The sequence below is a fragment of the Branchiostoma floridae genome, unplaced genomic scaffold, assembly GCF_000003815.2.
Source record: "Branchiostoma floridae strain S238N-H82 unplaced genomic scaffold, Bfl_VNyyK Sc7u5tJ_1439, whole genome shotgun sequence".
Taxonomy (NCBI): Eukaryota; Metazoa; Chordata; class Leptocardii; order Amphioxiformes; family Branchiostomatidae; genus Branchiostoma; species Branchiostoma floridae.
The window spans coordinates 593,018-609,316 of record NW_023365716.1 but is presented as its reverse complement, the minus strand read 5'-3'; the positions used below and the strand labels follow the sequence as shown (position 1 = coordinate 609,316).

At 44.3% G+C, this 16,299-nt stretch overlaps 6 protein-coding genes across 6 annotated transcripts in view; 2 read left to right on the top strand and 4 right to left on the bottom strand.

Moving 5' to 3' along the window:
• The window catches only part of LOC118407663, an 11,068-nt gene extending 4,151 nt beyond the window's left edge, over window positions 1-6,917 (bottom strand). Inside the window, exon 1 of the mRNA XM_035808180.1 lies at window positions 6,689-6,917. Coding sequence (XP_035664073.1) covers window positions 6,689-6,917 — 229 coding nt within the window. The remainder of the gene's footprint in view (window positions 1-6,688) is intronic.
• LOC118407668 (tropomyosin-1-like) overlaps window positions 1-16,299 on the bottom strand; it is a 1,169,601-nt gene that overhangs the window by 561,377 nt on the left and 591,925 nt on the right. The gene's annotated exons all lie outside the window — the stretch shown is intronic.
• LOC118407610 (zinc finger protein 25-like) overlaps window positions 1-16,299 on the top strand; it is an 865,280-nt gene that overhangs the window by 288,706 nt on the left and 560,275 nt on the right. The window lies entirely within an intron of this gene.
• Window positions 1-16,299, top strand: part of LOC118407627 (zinc finger protein 525-like) — a 976,997-nt gene that overhangs the window by 409,356 nt on the left and 551,342 nt on the right. The gene's annotated exons all lie outside the window — the stretch shown is intronic.
• LOC118407657 lies at window positions 9,610-12,001 on the bottom strand. The gene is made up of 2 exons (XM_035808172.1): window positions 11,771-12,001; window positions 9,610-10,251 (listed from the first exon to the last, which is right to left on the bottom strand). Exons 1-2 carry the CDS (start codon window positions 11,956-11,958, stop codon window positions 10,095-10,097), a joined length of 345 nt encoding a protein of 114 aa, XP_035664065.1. The 5' UTR covers window positions 11,959-12,001; the 3' UTR covers window positions 9,610-10,094.
• LOC118407661 overlaps window positions 12,361-16,299 on the bottom strand; it is a 9,775-nt gene continuing 5,836 nt past the window's right edge. The window contains exon 2 of the mRNA XM_035808178.1: window positions 12,361-13,170. Coding sequence (XP_035664071.1) covers window positions 13,032-13,170 — 139 coding nt within the window. The 3' untranslated portion in view covers window positions 12,361-13,031. The remainder of the gene's footprint in view (window positions 13,171-16,299) is intronic.

Here is a 16,299-nt window from a genome sequence, read left to right as displayed (position 1 = left end):
AAAGAAAACTTAGTAGCAAAAGAAAGGAAAGCTCAAAGCCGTATAGCCTACTAAGGAGACTAGTTTGCATAGACTTCGCACAAAATTCGTCACATGTTCGCGCCTTCAAGCCGACAAGCGTGCTTTCAAGGTTCCAATAATGGGCATTGTTCTCTCTGATTCAAACTACTTTCTAATGCCTACGTTACATTTCCAAACCGGGATCCGGACGGGCTGTTTGTGAAAACGAAAAATAGAAATGTAAAGATATACACAGGTAATGATGCCAACGACTATTCTCTTTACCCTATTTTCCCGTTTGGTTTGCAATGTACGGCATATATGATATATGCAGCTGCTTTGTACGATTTACAGTATACGGAAATGGATGTGCGCGCTGATGCCAGATATATAATCGAATTAACATTGACTAGTATGATTTGGCAGTGAAAGACAAAGGACCCGTATTTTGTAGTCTGGCAGTAGCGGCAAACCTTATTCTGTTAGGTTAACTAGGAAAGACCTTACGCTGTCCTTTCTAAGCAAAACATTCCTCTGCCATAATTATTACCTCAGAAGTTACGCCACGTACCAGACCTCCCAGACAGAAGTAATTTAGAATCAGTGACACACAGTATACTCACTGGCTTCCTTCCAACCCTAACGTTTATTTTTCCGGCCCTGCAACAATAATTGAACCAGCAAAGTTTTATAAGTTCCATCTGATCATCTTAAAGACGTTTTTGTTTGTCTTAAAAAAGGGACAAGGACAAGGTGGCACTGCACTCAACTTTGTAAGTTATTTCAACGATGCCGCGTACAAATAACAAAGTAAACATAAAAACGTAGAAATCATTTATAGCAAAGGTGATATGGAATAGTAATACATTCTATCCTGTAAGGCAAGGAGTGTCGTGACTTCTAAGTGTACATCAGACCGACGTCCGACTTAAGAGTGCACTGTGTCATCATAGTAACTTGGATATATAAATTACTAAAAGGAGTGTTTCAGACTGGGACAAAACTTGGTTAAGTCAGGAGTGTTCGGTCACACTTCTACACTGTACTAAAAGACCACCAAGTTTTTAGAATCAAACTGCTTTAGAAATTTGTCAGATAACTAAAAAAATGATTGGCTTTTGTGACTATACGAGGGTGCTTCAGAAAGTAATGCCACTGGTTTTATAACAGGCTCATTTTTCATGGAATGAGTTGATATTTGTCACAAAGGTAAAGGCATATATTCTCTTGATATTGAAATATCTCAATTTGTTTTCCAGATTTTTATGAGCAACCGAGTTTGTTTCAAGATGACAACACTCCTGGCAGCTTGTTATATTATTAGAAGATCATTTCTTCTAGATTTGACCCACTTATCACTAGTGTCTGTATGACAAAAACTGTTTTGTTATACCGAAGGATCTGACACAGATACAGACTATAAATCTGTACCGGCTATAATAGACACAGATACATTCAGCCAAGTATCCTCCCTTTTCCACGTGTCTGTGGGCGCGGTTCCAACCCATTTACCACCAGGTGACCGTCTCCTGTCATGTATGCCCCCAGGTTTATTTCTGTCCTGTGCTCGTACCTTCTAACCTTTTGTTGGCGCGGAATTTTCTAGCCTGGATATCAGACTCCGGGCCGATCTCAATAATATCTATCGTGCACGGAGTTAGATCATCATGTTTATCAGGGTCTAAAGGTGCACTCTCACTGCACTTGCGTCAAGCTTGCGTCACGGCGGGGTTCGAAAGATGCGCAACGAATTTCAGAGATAAAGAACAAATTTTCTTACTTATTTTACTTCGGAGTTATAGTTATAAAGAATTATAAAAAATAGGAGAAAATAACAAAACAGTGACACAGTGAACGAACGCCGCAGTGACGCAAGCTTGGCGCAAGTGCAGTGAGAGTGCATCTAAACTCAGGGGGCCTGCTGTAGAACTTCCTCGGGGGCATGTTAGCCCTACAGCCGAGGAGTTGGGCTGTATAGGCCCTGGAAACACTCTGGCATCCAGGCTGGGAATTGTACCTTTGCCCGTACCTTTTAACGTTTTGTCTGGCACGGAACTGTCCTGTGCCCGTAGCTTCTGAAGGACTGGGTGACTTGGGTGGAGATGCTAGGAAAAAATTGAGCCGGAGGAGGGCCGCTAGGAAATAAATTGACTTGGGGGAGAGCCTAGGAATTTTTTTTTACCCCTACCCTTTGACGACCCCCCCCCCCCGCTATATATAGACCAGTCCCTAACCTTTTGTTGGCGTGGGACCCAGCGGGACAGACGCCTTGGCGCATCTTAAAGATCGACCCGAGTCAGGAGATATCTTCCTTCAAGTGATCTTCCAAGGGGAAATGTGGGACGGATTTGAAACATCTGCTTCTTTGTCTTTCTTTGGAAAAGGCTTCACGTTTGTTCAATAGAAGCTTGTGTCTGTGAGACCTGACCCGATGTCTATAAATAGACTACGGTTTCTAGTTTGCGTTAAAATGCAAACTCCTGTAGAATCTTAGGCATTTTCCTGGGACACACACGCTCCCACCCATACATACACCCAAACACGCACTCAAACACAAACACACAGACACAGAGAGAGAGAGAGAGACACACACACAAACACACACACACGCACACTCTCACACACACACAGACACATACGCACACAGACACACACACACACACAGAGAGAGACACACACACACAGACACACACACACACACGGACAGACACACACACACGCACACACACACGCACACACACACACGCGCACACACACACAAACACACACACACACATACACACACACACACGCACACACGCGCGCGCGTGAGCACACACACACACACAGACACACGCACACACACACACAGACACACGCACACACACACATACGACCATAAACGCACGGACACGCACACACATACGCATACGCACATGCATGCACACACATACGCGCTCTCGCGAATGCTGCTGCTAAAAACATAACCCCCATTTCCTTTCGGTATATCATGTAGCACGGTAGCAATTATTCTCCCAGCAGACCCTAGAGTACCAGAAGATAGTATCAAACCGTCCTACGATTGTAGGATCTGCTTGGAGCTTAGGTAGCTGCCAGCAACCTGCGCGTAGTTAAGAAAACAAATCTCTGGTGGTGTCTGTAACGGATCCTTTCGATGACGTCACGGTCACCTTTGTGTCGACAGGACAAACTGACATTTCCCGTCCGGGAAACGCGCCAAAATCAGCGCACGTGTGTGTCTCTGTTCTTACTACACTGCCAAATCAGGGCTCGAAATACCACCTGAATATGCAGGTTAGTGCAGGTAAAATTGGAGCTGTGCAGGTATTTCTGATGTCTACCTGCACCTAACCTGCACTGGTCCATGTACTGGGTTTTATACATAAATATCCTATGATGTAGGTGTATGTGGAGTGTTACTAGCTGTATTGACTGTTACCACCTATAGAGTATAAAAGGTAAAATAGCAATGGATTCTGAAGAATTTTAGTATGATCCATACTGCCAAAATTCTGAGTGGTGCAGGTAAAATTTGACTGGTGCAGGTAATTTTCAATGTTACCTGCACCAGTGCCCCAATATTTCGAGCCCTGTACATGGCCCTCTGTAAAAGGTGGCAGTTATCAAGACGATGATAAGTTTGTGTCTGTACTAATCCCCAAACGCGCACGTGAGAATCTAGGACTGTGTGTCTCTGTTCTTTCTACACTGCCAAATGACTCACAGTAAACCAAGGAGGTTGTCAACCTCCTTGAGTAAAGGTGGCAGTTCTCAAGATGATGATAAGTTAGTCCCTTCCAAACTGGAACACCTTGCCAAACGACATTGGAAACCAACCACAAACAGTGAGCTATGACAAGCTGAAGCCCCAATTTTCGTACAAGAAATTGAAGAATGCCTTCAACCTGCTGTCATGGGGACAAAAATGTCAGCGTGAGACTTTCTGAAATCTAGACCATCTGAAACGATATTTTCTACATTTCGTGGGGCACGTTTCGCTCATAGACTAAGCCAACTTTAATCACATGTCTATTAGTGAAAAATACAGAAGGATTTCAGTTCCATTCTGCAATTTTGGAGGGGCGAGCAACAATATGGGACCATGCACCACCCTCTCGAAGAAGATGGAAGGATGATATCAAAGAATGAACAAGCATGGCACTTAGTTAAACATTAACTTAAGAGCAATAAACCATAAAAGTTGGAGAAAACTGTTTGCCGGATCTTCTGTGCTGCCCCCAATGGTCCACTAGTTAGACTAAGGGATTGATGCGATTATAGATGATGAGATACCCTACTTCGATAAACCGCTGCAAATGCAAGGACGTTGCATTTGGGCCGTTCCAAAAAATACCTGTTGGGAGGATTGTACAATAGGGGGTCTTGACTCATTTTTTTTAAACAGGGGTCAAGATACACTGGGTTCGGATTTTCTACAACGAGGTCAAAAAAGGTGGATCTGAATCCTTATATGACATTTCAGTTGCAGTACTGTAAGATGAAGGCACTAGGATGAAAATAAAGAGGGGTTGACGCAAATCAGAGGGGGGTCCAGGCCTCAGATGAAATTATACAGGGAGTTGGGCCACTCGAAAAAAAATCCGAAAGGGGGTTGAAGCTTGGATAAAATCTAACCTCTTTTTGGAACGGCCCATTTAACCAGAGATTTACGAAGCTATGAGTCAGAAGAAAGTATTCTGTCCATGTAGCTTGTTTAGAGTAGCGTGGGAGGCTGTTGAATGATGTTGTCACCCTCCCTTCAGTTCCCCCTGTCCGACAGAAAACAGGCGCTTCAGATAAACAATATCAATAAACAAAAGTTTCCGCTTCGGTCGCCGGTTTACATGTCCCAACCTCGAGTTACTCTCCAAGCAGAGGTTCGGCTTAGGTTGCTTTCCGTTTTATTTGTCTATATGTATTTGTCAAATTTCTATTATTTTTCCAGCGACCATTGAAGCCAAGAAGAGGCTATCAAAGACTTTCATACGTATCTCATACGGACTTGATACGTACGTATAAACCCACCTTAAAACAATTGAGATGCGAATTGTGCGTACATAGAAAAAGGCAATACGGACCTCATACGGAGTTGATAAGCACGTTCGTGTGACCGTACCTTTACTAGAGTTGGGTTCACAGGTGCGTTTATATTCAAGTCCGTATAAAGTCCACGGTCTATACCAGACTCCACGGGTCACTTTGAAAATAGTAGAAATTTCACACATATAGACAGATAATATGCCAGACGAGTTAGCAAACTATACTCATCGGCCAATTAACTCCTTTGGCATCTATACTATATTTCTACTATTTTTCCAGCAAACCTTTGCAGCTTAGTAGAGGCTATTAAAGACTTCCATACGGACCTCATACGAAAATATACGCATGTGTGAACCCACCTTTTAAAACTGAAACGATTGAGATGCGTATAGTACGTACCACTGCACATAAAAAAATGCAAATACGGACCTCATACGGAGTTGATAAACACGCTCCCCTGATCGCACGGGTACTAAAGATAGCACAAAAGCTAACGTTAACGCCCTCACAAACCGCCCTGCTCCACGTGACAGATCAGTAGGTGAAAGTTCTCACCTTAGCGGAAGGATCTATTGAGGAACACGTGGTGTTAGTTAGGTCTGGTTACAGACACGGCTTCACTTAGTTAACACTTAAACCCGCAACACGGGAGCCTCGCAAAACTTCACTTCGGAGCCAACAATACAGACAATGTGTTGCGTAACTGGTAGAACGTTCAGCTCGGAATCTGTAGGTCCCGAGTTCGATACTCGCCGTGCCCCCGACGTTGTGCCCTTGGGAAAGGCACTTTGTACTACCTTCCTCACTCCACCCAGGTGTAAAAATGGGTACCTGACTTCGGTCTGACTAATGTGCTTGTTATGAAGAAAACGGTACAAAATACATAGTTCGACAAGACCGTTTCAAACGCCGGAGCCGAACCTCTGCTTGGAGAGTAGTGTATGGGGTGTATTTGTACCACACGTTTAAAGCAGATGTAAGGAACTGACCCATTCTCAACGTTTGCACCTGTTTCTACATCATTTGGGGGACGTAAAAGTAAAAAGGCCAACTGAAGACGGAGCATGGCACTTTTTCGTTAGCTAGTAGATGAGTGCAATACGAATTTTGCTGGATGATGCAATCAAGCTTTACTGACACCACAAAAAGTACAGTGACTTTTGTATGGTCAACTATAAACTACAAAAATAAGTGAATACAGAATAAATCTTAAAACTGTACTAACTTAACAATATAGAATAATGAGAAAACCTCCGTACAATCAGGGCATGGGGCTAAACATGGGTGTCACTGTCTTTTCTAATGACAAAGCGATCTTTTATGTATTTACTTATCTTAGCATTAAGACTGTTAAGGGCTATAGAGCTGATGTCAATTAGGATTTTACCATGGTCAATATTGACCGAAGGAGGCCATATAAGCATTGTGAGTGTTGACGGATCTAAAGATATAGTCAAATCTACCTCTGGTATTAAGTATCTTGAAATCTGCAGTATTTAGACATAGGAATGTGTATATAGATAGAACTTTATTGCACGACAATTGTACACGGTACAATGCATGGCAACAACTATTACACAGCGTACAAAATTGAGGTATAGAATAAAGCTTAACATAATATAACTTATGTATAAACCGTAGTACTTACACCCCGCCATGCCGTTCCCGACTGACGGCTCCGTCTCGTGCCCTGAGTCCGGCCGGCCGATGAAGACGTCGGTGTCGGGGTCCAGGCCCGACCCCTCCCGCCCGTACCCCGGACTCTCATCGATGTAGACCGTCTCGATCACGGACCGTCTCGCTAGCGGGTGGACAGGCGCGGCACGGACCACGGTTAGCGCCAGGAACAGGTACAGAACTCCGCCGGACGGTCTCATCATTGCTCTCCGCGATCCGGATCAGGACAGGTCTGTACTTAGTACCTGTGCTAGACGACTTGGAACTGTGCGGAGGGACGAACCGTTAGTGTTTCGGGAAGGCAGCAAATGTGGCGGGGCGATCCGTCAATGATGCAGGGGGGAAGGATCGGTTCCCCGTTCAAAAGCCTCACAAAATTCTAATCCTCTACGCCTCCTAACATAATAGCCTGGAGTCCATACTTGCTAGTTTTGCGGGATGTCTCCATTTAAAGTCAGTGTTGACATTTAGGACGCGGCAACGCCGCCAACGTGCCGCAGCTTCAGTGGGATGTCCACCTTAATGCCAGTTATATTAGTGGCCTTTCACGGGAAGTCCCGTCGTTTGGCTCGAGTCCATGCCAAAGTTAGTTTTGGAGCCGATCTCATAGCACAAGTGGGGATGGTTAGCCATAGTGACGTCATGATCACGTGACCTGGCGGCTACAGGTGGGAACAGATGATGAACACACCGCACGCATGCGCACCGACCTCCCGCGCTAAGACCGTTTTCTTTTAATTAGGTTATCACAAATCTATCAATCTTTAATCTGCAAGTTTTTCTCTTGAGATTTCTTGGTTGTGCGATCTTATAAAAAAAAAAAAACACCCCATACCCTACTTGCCCTACTCACCAAGAAGAGGTTCGGCCCTGGCTGTTTTTGATGTGTTTCAGGCGCTTTAGTCGGGCTTTCTAGTTCTTTGTACCGTTATCTTCATGTCCGCTGACCAAATATGAGCAAAACAGGACGAAATAGCCCAATAAAACACCCGAACACGTCATGAAACAGACAGGGCCGGACCTCTGTCACACCTCTCAATACCACCTGGGCGTTTCTAAGAAGAGCAGCTATTAAAAGGTGGACTCTCACTGCACTTGGGGCACCGTTGCGGCACTGTGGGGTTCGTTCACTGCAGCACTGTTTTGTTATTTTTGCGACTTTTGATAATTTAGATATTGCGTAATACGTAAAAGTATGACTTAGAAGACAACAAAATACACAAAACGGAGGAAAATTTGTTCTTTATCTCTGAAATTCGTTGAGTCATCTACTATTGAACCCCGCAGTGCCGCACCGGTGCCGCAAGTGCAGTGAGAGGCCACCTAAAGACAGATAAGACAGTCCAGGGATCCATTCCAGGGAAATGTTCCGTTACAGATTGATCGGATCCAACTCTTCAAACGTTCTGCTATCTTTACTCCAGCCCCTCCCCCGTACTAACCCGCGGTTTCCCGGTTACACAAACAAACACACGGTAAGCTGAGTTAGTCCGCACCGCCACGGGAAAATAAAACTTTTGGTTTTACGGGGTTCCAGAGAATCGGATTCGCTTCACTTAAAAAGCACTGAGTGTTCGAACCAGGGTCAGAGGTTGCTTCGAGGTGAAATTAGTTTCCCTTTTTCGTACTTTAACACAAAAACAAACACAGAAAATCCATATGTCTTGTCTCTGTTTTTGTCAGCAGGGCTAGCCCTTTGTAATAGCCATAAACTAGTTGGGAAACCCCGCAGCGCCGCACCGGTGCCGCAAGTGCAGTGAGAGTCCACCTAAAGACAGATAAGACAGTCCAGAGATCCAATCCAGGGAAATGTTCCGTTAGTGATTGATCGGATCCAACTCTTCAAACGTTCTGCTATCTTCACTCCAGCCCCTCCCCCGTACTAACCCGCGGTTTCCCGGTTACACAAACAAACACACGGTAAGCTGAGTTAGTCCGCACCGCCACGGGAAAATAAACCCTTTCGTTTTACGGGTTTCCAGAGAATCGGATTCGCTTTACTATTAAAAGGACTGAGTGTTCGAATCTGTGCTGAAGTTGCTTCGAGGTGGTGGAAAATTAGCTTCTTTTTATTTTCAGTAGTTTCACAAACACACACATACACACACACACGTATACACACATACATGTACACACACACGCACACGCACACATGCATACACACACACACAGAAGACACAAATACACACATACACACACATATGCACACATACACACACACGTACACACACACATACATACACACACACGCGCACACGCGCGCACGCACGCACACACATTTTACATAAAACCAAGTAGATACAAGTGCAACTTACTCTTTAAATTTCTTTATTGCATATAACCCTTTCCACCACAAGCAAAAATCCTCCACACCCAGATAGAGTGTCTGAACAACACAGTTTAACTGTCAATGCAAAACTAAAATAGTCCGCAAGGAGTCGCACAGTGTCAAAGCTGAGTAGCCTTAAAAGTTGTACTTGGTGAATGACAAGCATCGGTTCTAAGACTTGTATGGCAAGAATGTGGACTATTGTGTAACACATTCTGAACTGTTGTAATACAAGACTTTTAAGTTTGCTATGTAAAAACACAAAATGTCCAAAAAGTCTACATCTGGTTTGAGAAAAGACCCTACAACCGATTCAGCCATCACAGATTATGGCGTTAGGTCTAAGCTAGTAAATACAAAAGAAAGCGTTCTGCTAACTCATCACCATCTTTTTTTTCTAGTATTCTGCATCAAAATTTACCTGGCCCTGCTGCAGTTCACAACTGAATCGTTAGATGTCATACATTGAAAGTCGCCTTTTCTCACGATTATAATGTCGATGAAGGATGAGCAAATGAATCGTATACTGTCAATGGTTAGCAGTAAAATATTGAAGCTTTTCAAGAAAGTCTTAGAGTCCTTATTATACAGCTTTATGCTCAATGACATACTCAATACAAACGTTACTCAAGTCACTGGATACGTTTTGAAAACGGTCAGACGTTTCAGATGGTATCCACTGTTTTTCTTATGTGAGGGTCTGCATGCTCTTTTCCGTAAGGCGTAGGCAGGCCTTTTTAATTTCCCGTAATTCGTAGAGAAGCTATTTTATTTTACGTAATTCGTAGTGGGATGAAGCGTAAAACGTAGGTAGCCTTCGTGAATCTAACGTAGTCAGCCATCCCGAATTTAGCGTAAATCGTTGTCAGGAACCCCATGCAGACCCTCTTATGTTTTGAATCCGTTAGTTTGTTGGTCAATAATTTTAAACTTGCTAACCGACCTATGTCGTCAGAAATGAAGAAATCAGTTTTCAACCATAACACACCCCTCTAAGATCCTCAGTGGTCTGGCCCGATGACCTTGACCGGGTCCTACATCAGTTTCTTCACGACAAGGTCACGGAGTCGGCAGATGCTCTTTCAGGGTCAGCATCACCTGGACCTGGTGAGGTGACGTCTCCGGTGTCGTCATTTCCGGTGACGTCAGCACGTAGGGCATGCCCAACCGTAGTAGTGTGAACAAACATGGGCAGTACGCCGGGGCTACACATGGAAACATTTGCAATGTTAACTATTGTACAATATCAATATTGTTAGACCATGCCATGTGAGGATGAAAGATATAGAAACCGAAAGTTCTGTTGCAGTACCAAGGTCACACATCAGGGGGCTCAAAATCAAGCCTTTGATGCGGTGGCAGGAAATTCAGTCTTCTATTTTTGTTTTTGCTTTGTTTTTTTGAGAGAGAGGGATCGATTCTGCAATTGTTGAAATGTCTGATTTTTGGCTTCGACTATAGATATACTAGAAGTTTATGTTTTTGGGGGTGTCTGCTGTGTGCTTGAACAGAATGACGTTGTATGTAAGGTATTACAGCACACAGGAAGCATTTTGTAACATCACTAGCTAGACCGCTGACAAGTTTAAGTGCGCTGCCCGGCATTTTATACAGACTGTGATCGGTGACATTTACGGCCGATGAACTCATATTCATGTCACGAGCGTTTGTTTACCAGATCATTATCAGCACCGAGAAAGTCATGCTCAGGTGTATCTGTTGGTTCTGAACACTTGAAACATTGTAGCCAAGTTGATTTAATGTTGAGTATCACATGTCCATGTCAATAATGATCTCAGGTAGAGGAAATAACTTTATTGCCAATTGCTATTTTATAATCAACAGTAAAGTGGTGGAACTGAATCAAAAGGATGTGTAAAGGAAATGTGTTGGCATTGCGTTGTGAAACTCGATATACCTAATGACGTCATAGAGACTCCCATTTGCATACATATTAGGAGAGTTTTCATCAACAAGCTTCCCTTCTTTACTGTGACCCCAGCACGGCCCGAACTGTTTACGTATGCAAAAGATCAACAAGCCACGAAAGGAAGCCTGAGTAGGAGATACGCACCAGTAATGCAGGTATTCAGGCCAAAGTTGTCCCATGACACTGCAAAGCAACAACTTAAACAAGAGTCTTGTATGTGCATTGTGCTACAGGTACAGACAGTAGCTGAAACTCACTGTAGCTTAAATTAACTGTTGTTACTAGACTAAGTAACTGGTACCGCGTACAGTGGACACCAGTTAATTTCACGTCGGATAAACGCACACTTCGGTCAATTGCACGGAATCCCCAAATCCCGTGGCGGTGCGGTCCAACAGGGGAACTTCGCATTATCGCACACGCCGGATAATTGGACGGGATTTGCTAGCAAATTGGGTGTGCAACTAAGCGGCTTCCACTGTATTTCCATTTCCAGTAGATCTTCTTCTCATTCAGTTCTGTCACAGCCTGCTTGAAAGTTCTCAGCGACATCAAAATCGTACGACGGCCGACATATACGACGAACCTGACAGAACTTGATCCGGTTAATTAATTATTTGTCCCTTCGTGTTCCAACGGTGGGCATAAAAGTCTGTTTACAGTCATAAACTGGGAAACTGTACAAGTCACTACCTCTACATATTAGGAACTACCTGGACATTGAAAGACACTGCAGTCGAACCTTTTCTAGTGACCAACTATACATAGGGACCAATTCCTTCCAACCTACCTACCTGTCTAAAGCTTCCTGAAGTACGTTGTTCATCATGTCTTTGATGTTCGAGTCTGGATTCGCTGCATCCGCAACATCCTTGATGTTGTAATCAACGACAATAGACCGTCTCGCTAGCGGGTGGCCAGGCGCAGCACGGACCAAAGCTAGCGCCAGGAACAGGTATAGAACTCCGCCGGACGGTCTCATCTTTGCGTCGCGTGGCTCTGTGGGTCAGGACGGTCTGTACTTGGGCGAGACGACTTGGGACTGTGCGGAGGGACGAACCGTTAATGTTTCGGAGAGGGTCCGAATGCGACGGGGTTAATTAACCATTAATGATTCGGGGGAGGGGGGAGGGGGGCTCAGTTCGAACCCGTCATTCAGTCTTCTTCTCAGGCCACCACTTCAGTCTGCTACACTCTCCCGCTTTATTACTCCTCACACGTCTTTCCTTAGATACTTATTTTTTTTCTACAAACACGTACACATACTCTCACACATACACACATACATACATACACGTAATACATTCCGAGACGCGCGCGCGCACACACACACGCACGCACGCGCACACACACACCATGTCACATAAGTAGACAGAAGTACAACTTACTCTTTACTATTTCTTTATTGTATACACCTCTCTCAACATACACGTGAAGCCAAAATCCTCAACAGAACAGAGAAGAGACACCGAGTCATGATTCACTAAACACACAAGATAGCTGCCATTGCTAAAATGATCCGCAAGGAGGCGCTCCTAACCGAAGCTACGATGATTACCGGCTTTCAATTTGCACTTGGTTGATGGAGAATATAGGTTTAAAGAGTTTTACGTAAGGAAATGGACTATTCTGTAACACATTCTGAACTGTTCTAATATAGCAGTGTAAAGTTGGTATTACATATATATGCATGGATGCTACATTACCTTATAAAACTGACCAAAGCGTTTGGCGTTCGTTCGTACAAAAGGGCTATTAATAGGCTGACTTTGCTGTTATTGCTGACTGTTTGCATTAGTCCAATTGTACTGTTTTACATTCCTATAAAGCTACTGAGTGGTAAAAGATCAAAAGTAGACCCAAAAGTCCACACCTGATTTAAAGAAAGACCCTACAACTAATTCAGCCATTGTGACTTTAGGCTAATAATTTTAAACTTGCTAACCGACCTATGTCGTCAGAAAAGAAGAGAAATACGTCTTCAACCATAACACAGCCTCTAAGATCCTTAGTGGTCTGGCCCGATCACCTTGGCCGGGTCCTACTTGAGTTGCTTCATGAAAAGGTCACGGAGTTGGTAGATGCTCCGCCAGGGTCAGCATCACCGGTACCTGGAGAGGTGACGTCAGCGGGGTCGTCATTTCTGCTTCCAATGACGTCAGTACGAAGAATTGTCCCACCTGATAGGTCACCGCTGCACATGGGAACATCTCCAGTGTTAATGATTGTACAGTATCAACAGGACCATACCATGTTCAGGATAAAAGATACACAAAACAGAAGTTCTGTTGCAGTACCATTCTACCAAGGTCACACACTGGGGGGCTCAAAATCAAGATCGTGCTGATCTTTCCACGTGATCATGACACGGCGAGCGTGTGTTTTGCCTGCACCAGCCCCCCTCCCCAGGAACTGAACAGTACTCCCGGTTTACAGTCCGTTTCTACCTTCGCTTAGGAGGCTATGTTTTCGGGTCTGTCTGCTTGAACAGAATTACGTTGTGCAGTAGTATAACTAGCCTGAGTACCATCCTCCGTAGTGACCGCTGGCTCCGTGGTTAATAGCAAGCGAATTTAGCATTGAGCCAGCGGTCACTACGGGGGATGGTACTCGGGCTACAGTATAACAGCACAATAAGCAATTTACAACATCACTTTGTTAAAACCATGATAAGTTATCTGCTCAGTACTTTATACAGGCTGTAATCGATGACATTCACGGCCGATGCACTCATATTCAAGTCACGGACGTTTCTTTGTCAGGCCATTGTCAGCACAGAGAAAGTCACGCACAGGTGTGTCTGTTGGATCTGAACACCAAAACATGGCTTGTAGCCAAGTTCATCTGGTGTTACGCATTGTATATCTAGAAATGATAAATACTTTATTACCCAATTTGAACAACTACTATTGCATAATCAATACCATAACCCTAAGTAAGTATGAGGAATATATGGTGTTGCAATTGAAACAGGAGATCTGCTGAAAATTTGTTAGTATCGCGTAGTGAAACTCGATACCTATATGGCAACATAGAGACTCTCATTTGCATACAATGAGAGTTTTCATCAACAAGCTTCCCTTCTTTACTGTCAACCCAGCACGGACCGAACTGCTCTAATACGTATGCAAAAGATCAACAAGCCACGAAAGGAAGCCTGAGTAGCGAATATGCACCAATCGTGCAGGTATGCGGGTCAAAGTTGTCGCATGACATTGTATAGCAACAACGTAAAGAAGAGTCTTGTGCATTGTGCTACAAGTACAGACAGTACCTTAAACTATAGTTACTAGACGAAGTGCACTAACGGGCGGCATAAAAGTAATATCCAAGCAGATCCTACGGTAGTATACGATAGTATCAAAAGCTGCCAGAGGAGTGAAGCCGGCCTCGGAGTGTTTTTCGCTACCTGGGCAAGTGGTCTGGACACCTCTTGGCTGACTACACTCCTTGGCCAGTTTAGTACTATCTTATGCCATCGCAGGATCTGCTTGGAGATTAGCATAAAAGTCGGTTTCACAGTAAAACTAAGAACTGTTGACAGTCTGACTGGGAAACTCCGCATCCCAACTCAAATATACACAGAGTGGTTCAGTCAAACCTTTTCTAGTGACCAACTCTACATCATAGTACATAAGGACCACCTGACCATTGATACACAGTCAAACCTGTACAAGTGACAACCTCCACATAAGGACCACCTGACCATTGATACACAGTCAAACCTGTACAAGTGACCAGCTCTACATGTGGACCACTTGGCCATTGATATAAAGTCAAACCTGTACTAGTTACCACCTCTACATAAGAACCACCTGGCTATTGATATACAGTCAAACCTGTACTAGTTACCACCTCTACATAAGGACCACCTGGCCATTGATATACAGTCAAACCTGTACTAGTTACCACCTCTACATAAGGACTACCTGGCCATTGATATAAAGTCAAACCTGTACTAGTGAGAACCTCCACATAAGGACCACCTGGTCATTTATACACAGTCAAACCTGTACAAGTGACCAGCTCTACATGTGGACCACCTGGCCATTGATATACAGTCAAACCTGTACTAGTTACCACCTCTACATAAGGACCCCCTGGCCATTGATATAAAGTCAGACCTGTACAAGTGACCATTAGTACATAGTATACTCATCGGTATTTGGGTATATTGCTCAGATAACCCCCTGCAAATATGGTAATATGCTAAACATTGGAATATCATCGGATCGTACACATAAAACGTACGTACTTAATCAAGGCGAAGAGTTCGTCCGGAGTGTTTTCCGCGCGTGGATTCCATGTGATAGCGTCCACGAGCTTGAAACCAACGAGCACAGACCGTCTCCCTACGGGGTGGATCGGTGCGGCACTGACCACAGTTAGCGCCAGGAACAGGTATAGAACCCCGCCGGACAGCCTCATTTTTGTGCCGCCTGGATCTCGGACAGGTCTGTACTTGGAACTGTGCGGAGGGACAAACCGTTAATATTTCAGACAGGGTTCGAATGCGGGGGGCGAACCACCAATGGTTCCCGGGGGAGGCTCAGGTCGAACCCGGGTCTCAGTCTTCTTCTCAGGTCACCACTTCAGTCTGCTACACTTTCCCGCTCCCGTACTCCGCACGCGCCTTTCCTTGAATGCTAGAATAGATACCAGGCCAATATCTTGCGACTTATTTTTTCTACAAACACGCACACACACACACACACATTCCGAGACGCGCGCGCGCACACACACACACACACACACACACACACACACACACACACACACACACATTCCGAGACGCGCGCGCGCACACACACACCTACACAGATTTCACACAAAAAATAAGTAGACAAAAGTACAACTTAATCTTTACTATTTCTTTATTGTATACACCCCTCTCTACCGTACACGTGAAGCCAGAATCCTCAACAGAACAGAGAAGAGACACCGAGTCATGATTCATTGAACACACAATACAGCTGCCATTGCTAAAATAATCCGCACGGGGGCGCTCCTAACCGAAGCTACGATGATTACCGGCTTACAATTTGCACTTGGTTGATGGACAGTATCGGCTTAAAGGGTTCTATGTGAGGATATGGACTCTTCTGTAGCACATCCCGAACTGTTCTAAATACAACAGTGTAAAGTTGGTATTACAGATATGCATGAATGCTACATTACCTTATAAAACTGACCAATGCGTTTGGCGTTCGTTCGTACAAAAGGGCTATTAATAGGCTGACTTTGCTGTTATTGCCGACTGTTTGCATAAGGTCAATTTTACTGGAATGTTTAAGCGAACTATTGTACATTCCTATAAAGCTAC